The following is a 13,110-nucleotide window of genomic DNA, read 5'->3' on the forward strand; positions in this document are numbered from 1 at the left end:
GTTGCAATGATATTTTGGCTATATGAGGTTATATAAAATGTTGCAAAAATGAATTTCACCTGATTTTTTTTTTCCTTTTTAAATATGGCTGCTGGACATTTGAAATGACACCGTGTGGCTCACATTTTGTTTCTTTTGGATAGCCCTGATCTCGAGGAATAAGTCAGAGGTGGCTGTGACTCTCATAGGCTGTTTTTATGTCACGTAGGAGTGGTGCTGGGTGGTGGTATGTTGTTGAAGGAGGTATGTCGCGGAGGCAGAATTGATCACCAACCTTTGATATCTGAGGAGGGGACATTCTGATTTCCTTGTTCTGAGGAAATTCCACCCCTGGGTGGCCCCGAGTTTTGTGCCGGTGCAGAGTCCTGGACTGGTCTTGGTCTTGGAGTGTCCGGGCCCTCCAGGGTCTTTCACCTGGAGCTGGAGGCTCTCCTGTTCTGCTGATTCCTTGGTCATCTTGTTTTGTCTCTTTTACTAATTATTAGGAGATGAATCTAATTCATTGGTCAGTGAAGTTAAAGAAGAGAATTATTTCTATAGGTTTGTTTAGATTGGTAGGAAATATTTTCTTTTAACTCCAGTGAAGTGCTTTGTATTAAATAATATTACTATTTATGAAATATTTCACAGCTTAATTGTATTTGTTGTTGTTGTTCAGTCACTAAGTCATGTCCGACTCTCTGTGACCCCATGAACTGCGGCACGCCAGGCTTCCCTGTCCTTCACAATCTCCTGGAGTTTGCTCAAACTCATGTCCATTGAGTTGGTGATGCCATCCAACCAGATTGCATTACATAATTATTACTATTTATAAAATATTTCATAGCTGAATTATATAAAGCCTGCCAAAGTAGGGGTTTCTAATTTTGGGATTACCTTCAGGAACCAGTACCTGTTGCACAAGAAAAGCATCATTACTTGTAGTCATATCTTAGTAATTAACTAGAAATCCTAGTACACAACTTTCTCTTCATGACATTCCATTGGGTTAGACTGTCACCAGATTTGCCTTTGATGGTCTCAAAGGGTGCAGATTCTCTGTGAATGCATGTATGTCAGCCTGCAGAAGGAGAGTCTTAGGGCCTCAGGATGTGCTTTTAGAAACCAAATTGGAACAAAGTCCTCAGAAGTAGCTATTTATCATGTAATATGGAAATATTTTAACAGGTAGTAAGTGCACACTAATGGGAGACAATTAAATGAAAAAGCCGGGTCTTCTAGCACTCAGATGGCTTTGCCTCTAGGGTTCTGGATGCAATTTATTTATTTTTGGTTTAACTTTTTCTATTAAACTTTTTATTTTGTATTCAAGTACAGTCGATGAACAGTGTTGTGATAGTTTTAGGTGAACAGTGAAGGGACTCAGCCATGCATGTACGTGTATCCATTCTCCCCCTAAGTCCTTCCCACCCAGGCTTCCACGTGACACTGACAAGAGTCTCCTGTGCTGTGCACTGTGTCCCTGTTAGTTATCTGGATACAGCTTAGATTCTGCCGGCGGGAGGCTTCACAGACATGACTGTCCACAGCAGCCCTGCCCTTTTGGTGTCTCGTCACCAGCCTTTTAGGGTTTCAGATTTTGAGTGGAGTGAAGTACTTTCATCAATGTGTTAATGTGTATTTGGAGGCTAACGAATTTAAGTTTAAATAATACCAACACCTTTAGGACAGTTCTATTCTCTAGTTTGTTAAACTGTAAAATAAGAGGAAAATGGACGGTTTAAAATATTCTTGCTTTTCTTTTCCAGTATTACCAAAGTTTGAAGTTGCTTTGCAGACACCATTATATTGTTCTTTAAATGCTAAGAGTTTAAATGGTACCGTCACAGCAAAGTAAGTATCATATTGCTTTTTATGACTATAAGCTGTTGTGAAACTGCATGACAGAGAGCTCATTATATACCCCAGAACATGAGCTAAACATGTTGCTTGTTAAAATACCCCAATGGACAGGAAGCAAGTATTTATAATAAATAATTAGTCATGGAACATGTCTGCACAGGTCTTTGCAGCCATTTCTCTGCTTCTAAGCTGATCCAATCATAAAATATTCCCTATAGGCTAGTGTCTTTCCAAGACTAGTCGAGAGATTTACCTTATAGATTCTGCAGGATTGGAAAAAAAAAAAAAAAAGGCTTTATCTTTATTTACTCCTCATTCAGCTGACATGGTTAAGGCAACTTACTCTTTTAAATGCTAATTATTTTCTCTGTCAATAATTGGGGAGGGGTTTGGTTCCCTTGGGGCTTCCCTGGTGGCTCAGATGGTAAAGAATTTGCCTGCAATGTGGAAGACCTGGGTTTGATCCCTGGGTCAGGAAGATCCCCTGGAGAAGGGAATGGCTACTGACTCCAGTTTCTTGCCTAGGGAATTCCATGGACAGAGGAACCTGGCGGGCTACAGTCCATGCGGTCACAAAGAGTCAGACGTGACTGAGCGACTAACACTTTAATTGTTTTCACTTGGTTCCCTTATTGCAGTTGGCAGATGAATCAGTAGTTCACATTCATCATCCATTTCATCATGCGTACACAGAGACTTCCAACCCCCTGCTGTGTAACTTCTGTGGCTTTCATGATTTCATAATTTTGATCCACTGGCTTGAAGAGCGCAGCATTTTGTTTGCCGAGGCAAAAAGCATACTTGGATTTCCAGACCAGTGACTCTTGAAAGTGTAGGATGAACTTGCCCTCAAGTAAATCCAGCACTGATTACTTGTAGCATTTGAACATTTTAATTTTTAAAATTTTTAAAAATTTTAGTTTAAAAATTTTTTGTCCCTCCCCATTTCCCAGGGTTTGCAAGGACTTGGCTGGGGCGACACCTGTGACATGGGTCCCTCCTTGGCTACCTGTCAGTGGGCTGGAGTCGGCCTGGGTGGCTAAGGCCTCCACGGGAGAGCAGACTGTGGGCTGGGGTCCCACCTAATCCTCTGAGGACCTGGGACCTGATGGAGCATTGCAGTACCCTTTCCTGTTCAGTTGTCCCTCCTCTGTGTCACTTGCATCTCCTCTCCCAGACCACAGGGTGGTCCCAGTAAACCTCAGCAGACTCCCAGTGACCTCTGCAGCTCTTTTGGAGAAGTACTTGCTTTTCCTTCCCAAGAAAGGCTGTGCCATGCAGCATTTATTGTGTGTGTGTGTGTGTGTGTGTATGTGTGTGTGTGTGTTAGTCACTCAGTCATGTCTGACTCTTTGTGACCCCATGGACTGTGGCCTGCTAGGCCCCTCTGTCCATGGAATTCTCCAGGCGATAATAGTGGACTGGGTTGCTAGTCCCTTATTCAGGGGATCTTCCTGACCCAGGGATCGAACCCGGGTCTCCTGGATTGGAGTCAGATTCTATACCCTCTGAGCCACCAGGGTTTACATTTATTTATTTCATTTTTGATTGTGTTGAGTCTTTGTTGCTACAGGGGGCCTTTCTCTAGTTGTGGCGAGCAGGGGCTACTCTTCATTGCGGTGCGTGGGCTTCTCATTGCCGTGGCCTTTCATTGCAGAGCACAGGCTCTAGGCGTGTGGGCTTTAGTACTTGCAGCACACGGCTCAGTAGTTGTGGGGCACTTTTGCACATGGCATCTTCCCAGACTGGGGATCGAACCTGTGTCCCCTGCATTTACAGGCAGATTCTTATCCACCAGACCGCCATGGAAGTCCTGGCATTTATTTTTGATGTGTCAGTGTCTGTACTCAGGTTTGTGAAATTTATTTAGTTTCAGAATTTATTTGTAATAGCTGGTAACAACTGTACCCCATGTCACCACTGTCCCATCATAGTATTCCTCTCTTGTTGGGGGTCTGTGGCAGTGGCAAACGTGGGCAGTGAGTTCATGCACCAAAACGTCTGAGAACTCCTGTTTTAGATTCTTCTCGCAAACAAATCATGTGAATCCCTGTGACATAAAGGCAAAAACGTGTCTACAATTTGTATACCAAGCTAGTTCAACTAAGAGCTAGCTTCCAATGTGAATGTGGGTACTGTGGCTGGATTTATGGTTTAGAAAACACATAAATGCCTGCTTTTTCATATTATTATCCTGCTCTTGATCTTAGCTGAAGGTCAAGCATTCTGTCTGGGTTTTATTTGGAATTCTTTGACTAACACATATAAAACTTAGTGACTGCAAATCCGCATAAACCATCTGTGTGCACATGGATTAAGTTGAAAGTGGATATCTTCTTTTTTTCTGTTTTTAGTTTTCAGGCATGTGCCAGGGATTTAGACACAACTAGTTAAAACAGTGGTTCTTAAACTCTGGTAACTGTCTAGAAAATTTATTATACACTTTTCAGAGAGGGTGAATCCCTTGAACAACATTGACAGACAGCCTCTTCCTCATGCCAAGCAGAGCCTTGGGGACCTCTTGGCACAGAGGCCTTTCTATCCCCCATTTCTTGTAGGCAAGATTCCAGCCTCCGTGACCTTTCCTGAGTTCCAAAGGGCAGACTTTGGGGGACTTCCCTGGTGGTCCAGTGGTTAAGAAGCCACCTGTTAATATAGGGTACGTGGGTTTGATTCCTGGTCCAGGAAGATTCCACATGCCATGGGCAACTAAGCTCATTCCCACAACTACTGAGCACACACTCTGTCGCGCCTGTGAGCTGCGAGTGCTGAAGCCCTTGTGCTCCAGAGCCCATACTCTGTGACAAGAGACACCACCCCACGAGAAACATGCAGCCTGCATCTAGAGATTAGTCCCCACTCAGAGCAACTAGAGAAAGCCTGGGTGGAGCAACCAAGACCCAGGGCAGCCAAAAATAAGTAAATATGAAGGGCAGATGGGAACAGTTGTGGGCAGATTCCTTACCATCTGAGCCTCCAGGGAAGCCTACTATATAACTGCTTCCTATTCACCAGGGAGAGGGGGGCACAGTTCTTGAGGCGCTAGCCTACTGTGTTCCCCTTTTGTCTGGCAAAGAAGTAAAGCCACTTTTTCCTTTTCCTCTGTACTCTGTCTCCATATTTCTGTTTGACACTGGTGCACAGAGAGGCAAGGTTTTGGCAGCGTGTTCCTTCAGTGCAGGGCTCTTCTGATGTCAGGTGATGATGGGCGAATTGTGACCTGACCTGGAATGAAGAGTGCATCATCAAGTAGTTAACATCTTCCGTTTGGTGGGGTTTTTAGCTCTGCTGCTGCTACTGCTAAGTCACTTCAGTCGTGTCCGACTCTGTGCGACCCCATAGACGGCAGCCCACCAGGCTCTGCCATCCCTGGGATTCTCCAGGCAAGAACACTGGAGTGGGTTGCCATTTCCTCCTCCAATGCATGAATGTGAAAAGTGAAAGTGAAGTTGCTCAGTCGTACCTGACTCTTAGTGACCCCATGGACTGCAGCCTACCAGGCTCCTCCGTCCATGGGATTTTCCAAGCAAGAGTTCTCTGCAGAAGAGCTCAAAGACATGGTTCTGTGTATCCCTTGAGGCGGAACCAGGACCCTGCCCCGAGGCTGCACTATTGTTTCCTGACTGCTCCTCCCTTGTCTCGGCACCTTCTCCCTTCCTTGATTAACAGCTGCTTGATCATGTCATTTGGAAGTCGGGAAAGGGGACACAGAAAGGTTTTTGTGCCCAGGAGCCCCACAGGGTCCCGTTCGGTTTCAATTGCATTTTGTCTAAAAAAACAATGTACCTACCTTGATTAAAAAGTGCTTTATTCTTAAAGAAGACTAACCATTATCCGAGCCTTCGGTGAATTGTAATGTGTTTGCAGTAGTGAAGTTGATCTCTGATCACAGATCACCACGACAAATATAATAGTGATGAAAAAGCTTGAAATATTATGAGAATTACCAAAATATGTCAGACAGACATGAAGTGAGCAGATGCCTTTGGGAAAAGGGCACCAGTAGAGTTGAGTATTGAAAAGTGAAAGTTAGTTGCTCAGTCATGTCCGACTCTTTCTGACCCCGTGGACTGTACCCTGCCAGGCTCCTCTGTCTATGGAATTTTTCAGGCAAAAAGAGTGGGTAGCCATTCCCTTTTCTAGGGGATCTTCCTGACCCAGGGGTTGAACTCAGGTCTCCTGCATTTCAGGCACATTCTTTACCATCTGGGCCACCAGGGAAGCCCTTACTCATTGCGAGATTGCCACAAAACTTTGATTGGTAAAAAGCACAGTATCTGTGCACTTCACAATATCTGTGATGTGCAATAAAGCAAAGCACAATAAAATGAGGTCTGCCTGTAGTCCATTCCGAAATTTGCTTCCTATTACCCCTCCTTCCTTCAGGCTTCAGTTGCCTAGGGGTGTCCATAGTGGGGGCCAAGGAAGGCGGTCTGCCCCAGGGCAGCTCAGATCTTACGTGTGAATTCAAAGGGGTGGCTCCCAAGATGGCTGAGGAGGCCCTTTGCCTGAGGTCTGTGGATAAATGGTCCTTTTCCACCCCAGCATTCATGAGTTCTCAGTCTACCAGTGTGTTTCAGGAGGGTCTGCTTTTACTCAGATTGTGTATATAATTTGCAACTTTGCAACAGATTCAGGAAATCTTTTGACTAGCAAGGTCTTTTACCAGTCTCTAAAAATTGGCATATTCCTAATTTATAAATACTGTGTCCTGAAGGAGATGGAGGTGATGACGGTGAAGTAACCATCATCCTATGTCTATTGAGAACCCATCTCTCCTTCCTTCAGGCTCATCCTTCCAGTTTGCCTTGGATTGGGTCTCTGTCAGGAGAGTCCTGGCCCACTTCCCTTCTCATCTGTGTCTGAATTCTTCCATTATGTATCTTTAACCTTCTGCTGTTTGGTGGGATCTTCACTCTGTATTTAAACATTTCTGTCATAGAGGGAAACAAACCCTCCCTGATTATCCTGCCTCCTCCTAGCTGCTGCCCCGTCTCTCACCTCTTTGTAGAGTTCCAGCTGCCTGTTTGTGCTTCTTCCCATCCCTTTTGTTCTTCAGTCCCCTGCCTTCTGCTTTTCTCCTTCACCATGGATCAAAACCGTTTTCACTACGGCACAAAGCCCTCCTTCTTGCCTTACCTTGTGGCTGCTTTCTTAGGCTGTTACAAATTTTTGCCCCCCTTGCAGCACTGGACATTTCTGTCTTCTCATTTCCTTTCTGGCTTTTCTCCTTTTGCTTTGGTTACTCCTTTGAGACTCTTTGCAGACAATATCCACATTGTAAACATTCTTATTCCTTAGAGCCCCATCTTTGGCTCTCTTTTCTTTTTTTACACATTTACTCAGTTTTCTTCTCTATGGCCAGAGCTTCTGCTACTGTTGATAATTTGATGAAACCTGAATCCATACCGGGCTTCCCTGGTAGCTCAGTGGTAAAGAATATGCCTGCTAATGCAGGAGACACAGGTTTGATACCCAAGTCAGGAAGAACCCCTGGAGAAGGAAATGGCAACTCACTCCAGTATTCTTGCCTGGGAAGTCCCATGGACAGAGGAGCCTGGTGGGCTCCACTCCGTGGGATCCCAGAGTCCAACACAACTAAACAACAACAACAACAACAAAATCCGTCCCTCCAGCCTGCATGTCTAGCTTGACAGTCAGATCCTTATGTCTCGCTGCTCTCTGGACATTGTCCACTGGATGTCCCACAGATACTTGAAACAGGTTGTCTTCCCCAGCCCTGGTTCTCTGCATCCTTCTCTTGGTGGACTGCACCCCCCTCTCTCTAGCTGCCCAGGTCAGCTGTACTCTTCTGACTCCCTCAGTCCCCACAGCCAGCCAACATCCAGTGCTGCTGGTTCTGTCTCCTTGTGAACGTCGCTCAGTCGTGTCCGACTCTTTGCGACATCATGGACTATACAGTCCGTGGAATTCTCCAGGCCAGAGTACTGGAGTGGGTAGACTTTCCCTTCTCCAGGGGATCTTCCCAACCCAGAGATCGTACCCAGGTCTCTTGCGTTGCAGGCAGATTCTTTACCAGCTGAGCCACAGGGGAAGCCCTCTCTCTCCTTCAGTTCAGTTCAGTTCAGTCGCTCAGTCGCGTCTGACTCTTTGCAACCCCATAAACCGCAGCACGCCAGACCTCCCTGTCCATCACCAACTCGCGGAGTTCACTCAGACTCAACGTCCATTGAGTCAGTGATGTCATCCAGCCATCTCATCCTCCGTCGTCCCCTTCTCCTCCTGCCCCCAATCCCTCCCAGCATCAGAGTCTTTTCCAATGAGTCAACCCTTCGCATGAGGTGGCCAAAGTACTGGAGTTTCAGCTTTAGCATCATTCCTTCCAAAGAAATCCCAGGGCTGATCTTCAGAATGGACTGGTTGGATCTCCTTGCAGTCTAAGGGACTCTCAAGAGTCTTCTCCAACACCACAGTTCAAAAGCATCAATTCTTTGGCACTCAGCTTTCTTCCCAGTCCAACTCTCACATCCATACCTGACCACTGGAAAAACCATAGCCTTGACTAGACGGACCTTTGTTGGCAAAGTAATGTCTCTGCTTTTCAACATGCTATTTAGGTTGGTCATAACTTTTCTTCCAAGGAGTAAGCGTCTTTTAATTTCATGGCTGCAGTCACCATCTGCAGTGATTTTGGAGCCCCAAAAAATAAAGTCTGACACTATTTCCACTGTTTCCCCATCTATTTCCCATGAAGTGATGGGACCAGATGCCATAATCTTAGTTTTCTGAATGTTGAGCTTTAAACCAACTTTTTCACTCTCCTCTAGTGTTTTTTATTGAGTTCTTTTCTAGTTTCAAGTGTTTTGAAACATCTCACCCAGCCCCTCATCTCCGCTCCCAAAGTCTCCTCCCAAATTTTACCTGTGTATCCAAGTGCTTTTTCTGACCAAGACGCCTTTACATAGGCAATTTCAGTGTGGCTTCTTGCCCCTAAGCATCTATCCCTGGGTCACGTGGCTAGATCCCTTCTTTGAGGGTGGGTCTCTGTTGTGGTTACTACCACACAGTGCCAGTCATGGAGTGGACTTCCAATAAATGCCTATTGAAAGAATAGATGAAACAATGTGACTCCTGAGATTTCAGTTTCAAGCTGTGTGTAGCACAGCAGAGGCCTCTATACCTAACCAAAAGCCTCTTATTTTGAGTGAACTAAGTTAAGGTGTATGGGAAATAGATTTGGTTTTGTCACCGAATTAGGGAGTAAAGAGTAGGACTTGAAATCCAGTTGTCTCTTGTGTGTACTTTGAAAGATGAGTTCTGTTGTCTTACCACTTGGAGAGTTGTTATTAAGTTATAAATATGACTTTAAATATTTCATATTAGCTCTTATAGTCATCTCTATTAGTGGATAATAACAATTTTGGTTATTTTTGCTAGTAGCCATCTGTCCCATCAAAGTATAGTTGATGTGCAGAGGGTTACTGGAAATTTCTTGGAGAAGAAGGTTAGCACTCTCTTTTAGTTTAAAAACTTTTAGCTGAGAAGAATAAAAACCTGCATTTGTTTATTAGCTTTGATATGAACATCTGCTCAGTATTCTCACCTCATTAAAATAAATAATAGATTCTTTCTTCTCATCATAGTAGGTTTAATAGGATTGTAAAGAAAATAACATGGCATACATCTAATTACTTCCATAATCCTTATGGACAGTAGAACTTAAAAAATATTATTTTTATAATCTAAGGCTTATTGAAATGTAGTTATTATTTGATGAGTTGAGATATTTGTATCCTGGAAATGATGTGGAAAAAATGGTGGGGAGAAATATGAATTATAATGATAGGTTCACTTTTGTAGGTATTATTTTATAAACCTATTGTGCTATGGTTGTTTTCTGGGGGAAAAAAAAAAAGGCCATGTTTGGTTAATGATATCATAGAATATCTTTGACTTACTTTTTAAAAGTTGTTGAACTTTTCTGAATGATTAGTTTATTCCCCAAAGTATCTAGATTCTGTTTAGCACAATAAATCAGCTTGGGACTTGGAAAGCTAAATCCATGTCACATTTAAATAAAAATTAAAAATATTTGTGTCTGAGAATACTTTAAATAATGTATGAATTCTCAGCTCCCTGTACTATCATGTGATATAACTTTTAAAATATGATGTTCTGGTGTTCTAGTTACGCATTTATTTAATTTTTAACAAGATACATGCAGAGTTAGGTTTTACAAACTCTTTTGAATGTATGAATTTGATGCTGACATTGCTGTCTGGGGGTTTCCACTGACTTTATTGTTTTTGTTTGGAAGGGTGGTACATTTGAAGATGGACTGCTTTATTTTTTTAAATTTTGGAATATGCTATATTTTATCACCAGTTTTTGAGTTGAGTTGATCCAGACAAGGGGATGTTTTCTGTGATCCAATGAGGGATTCAGGAAGCGGGAGTTAACAATCACGGTTTTACAGTGCAAAATAAAATTAGCTTTCATGTTTGGCTGAGCATTTCGTAATAGAAATGGAAGGAACCCAGAAAATGCATTTATGGAAGGCTTTCTGACAGTGAAATGATTTACCAAAGACTGCCTCTCCTTTACACGAAGAGACGTTCCCATCATGAGAGAGGATACAGTTAAACAGTAGAATGCAAATCAGCAAGAGAGATATCTTCTTGACTCAAGAAGATAATTTTGGTAGTATGGGTTAAAAAATTGCTCTTATTTTAAATTTCTTTTCAAAAAATGAATTTTCAATAGCTATGAGCATATTTGATGCCCTCGTGTCTTGGTCTAATAAACTCTGATGGTTAATATTGAAACATGCAGGAATGGGCCACAGTGAAATGCAATCTTAGCTAACATTTTAAAATGTTCAAAAGTTACAAAGTTTCCTGGGCATGCAGTTAATGGACCAGTCCAGATTTCTAAGGATAAAAGATTTTCATAATATTTTAAGAAATCTTTCAAGAAATCTTTCAACAGGAAACTGTCACTTCTAGTTATGATCAGATTTTCTCCAGAAGGCTGGGTAAAGTGTGTGTGTTGTGAACTGTTTTGAGGTATTATAATAAAAAATCTTCCCATTTTGGAGACTTAGTATCAAGGATTACCATTTTTTTTTTTAAATTTTTTATTCCTTTATTTCTCATGTGTTCCCCATCCTGAACCCTCAGCACATTCCTATGTTTTGCTTTTAAAATTTTTCAGTAAGAGCATGTTTTTAAATATAATTCTTTTAAGTTAGGTCCTGTTTATTATTTTTCAGGTATACATATGGGAAGCCTGTGAAAGGAGACCTAACACTTACATTTTTACCTTTATCCTTCTGGGGTGTGAAGAAAAATATTACAAAAACATTGAAGGTAACTTTTGCAGATATCTTTTAACTTGTAATGGGGAAAAACTATGTGTACATTCCCCAGTAATAAGAGTTTATACCGAATTAACAAAAAGTTGAGCATGAGAAAATCAAGAGCTTTCTGTCATTGGACAAATGAGAATTTGCCTATTTATTAAAATAATTAAAGTGGAAATAGAACCTTTGTATTGTTGTGACTTAGTTTGAATTTTATTTCTAAAATTTGAAGTGTTAAAGTGAAGAATGAAATTGAAAATTTTTTTAACAAAACAGATAAATGGATCTGCAAACTTCTCTTTTAATGATGAAGAGATGAAAAAGGTAATGGATTTTTCGGATGGACCTTCTGAGTACATGTACCTGTCTTCTCCTGGGCCAGTAGAAATTATAGCCACAGTGACAGAATCACTTACAGGTTTGTAGACTTTGAAGCATAGGCAAAGCTCTGTATGATGTGCTGCTCTGTCATCTCTTATTATAATTAGCATGTTCATTTGAGGGCATTGTTGCCTAAAGATGCTATTTAATGCTGAAATTGTCATGAATATTAGTCTGACTTGCAGAATGTTTTCATAATGATTTTCTTTGAACAACTGTGCTTCAACCACCTGTGATAGGTATTCATAATTTTTTCCATCTCTACTCTTTTTTTCAACCTGAAGACTACATGGAAGGGCTACCTTTTCAACTGACTAACCACCCTCCTTTTATTTTTTTTTATATAGATATCCTCTGAAATCTCACCTGCTCCTAGACCATTTTCTCTTTTAATAGTAAAATAAAGGTTAATTACTTGGATCTTTCTGTTGCTATTTTAATGGCTTTCATCAATCCCCAGAAGTACAAAAAGACTATTCTGTCAGTGGCCTGACCTTGGGTGCACATGTCATTGATGGGGGGCTCTGAAGGCGCTCAGAAGGGATCCACAGAGGACATAATAGAAGTGATGTTCCTTTTTGTGGCCAAGCCAAAGAGGCTTCTGTGCTCTGATATCCTAACCCTTTGGGAAGTAGCTCAGATGGAGAGATGTGGTGGATTGAAGCTGATGGTTATATATTACTTTTACTGTCTAAATGGTGCCATTTCCAAAACAGGTATCTCAAGAAATGCAAGCTCCAATGTATTTTTCAAGCAACATGATTACATCATTGAATTCTTTGACTATGCTACTGTCTTGAAGCCATCTCTCAACTTCACAGCCACTGTAAGTTGGCATGTTTAATAATGGTCTTAAAGCAGTAAGTTCAGTTTAGTGAAACAGGATGGGAGAGAGTACTTTTAGTGATAGTACTTTTAGTACTTTTCAAAAAATTTAAGCCCAAAGTAGATAAATTACTTTTCCCCTTCAGATATATGGGGCACACAGAATTGTTTCCAAATGACCTTTATCTAATTTATTTTTAAAAACTAGTTTCCAGAATATATTTTCTTCAAAGTATATTTAATAAATAATATAAATTAGATATTTAGAAATTAATTGAAGGGTTTAGATGCTAGTCAAAAAATTTCAATTTCAAAATTTCAAATTTGAAGTTTCAAAATTTCAGTTTGATTTTTATGACTAATTTTAGTTCTGTCTAAGATGTAGCATTGAAGATGATCATCTAATCTGGGACTTCTCCAGTAGTCCAGTGGTTAAAACTCTGCCTTCTAAGTGCTGGGGCATGGGTTCAATCCCTGACTGGGGAACTAAGGTTCCCCATGTTGCAGGCTGCCCGCAGAAGTTAAAAAATGATCAATTCTGTCTCAGTTTTTTGAGAGAATATTGGCCAAGTTAACATTTATTGGCCAAGTGAATTTTGACAGTCTGTAAGGCATGCTGCTGGGTGGGGCTCACTGACCAAAGAAGACCCTAGTCCCAGTCCTGGAGTCAGTACTTGTGATGGTGACAAGAGAATACACACATAGCTGTAATTCAAGGCAGGATAAAGGTGTCATGAACA

At 41.6% G+C, this 13,110-nt stretch overlaps 1 protein-coding gene across 1 annotated transcript in view; it reads left to right on the forward strand.

The window, feature by feature from the left end:
• CD109 (CD109 molecule) overlaps positions 1 to 13,110 on the forward strand; it is a 136,719-nt gene that overhangs the window by 61,735 nt on the left and 61,874 nt on the right. The window contains exons 7-10 of the mRNA XM_070795748.1: positions 1,749 to 1,833; positions 11,075 to 11,171; positions 11,441 to 11,582; positions 12,262 to 12,371. Coding sequence (XP_070651849.1) covers positions 1,749 to 1,833; positions 11,075 to 11,171; positions 11,441 to 11,582; positions 12,262 to 12,371 — 434 coding nt within the window. The remainder of the gene's footprint in view (positions 1 to 1,748; positions 1,834 to 11,074; positions 11,172 to 11,440; positions 11,583 to 12,261; positions 12,372 to 13,110) is intronic.

The sequence above is a fragment of the Bos indicus genome, chromosome 9, assembly GCF_029378745.1.
Source record: "Bos indicus isolate NIAB-ARS_2022 breed Sahiwal x Tharparkar chromosome 9, NIAB-ARS_B.indTharparkar_mat_pri_1.0, whole genome shotgun sequence".
Taxonomy (NCBI): domain Eukaryota; kingdom Metazoa; phylum Chordata; class Mammalia; order Artiodactyla; family Bovidae; genus Bos; species Bos indicus.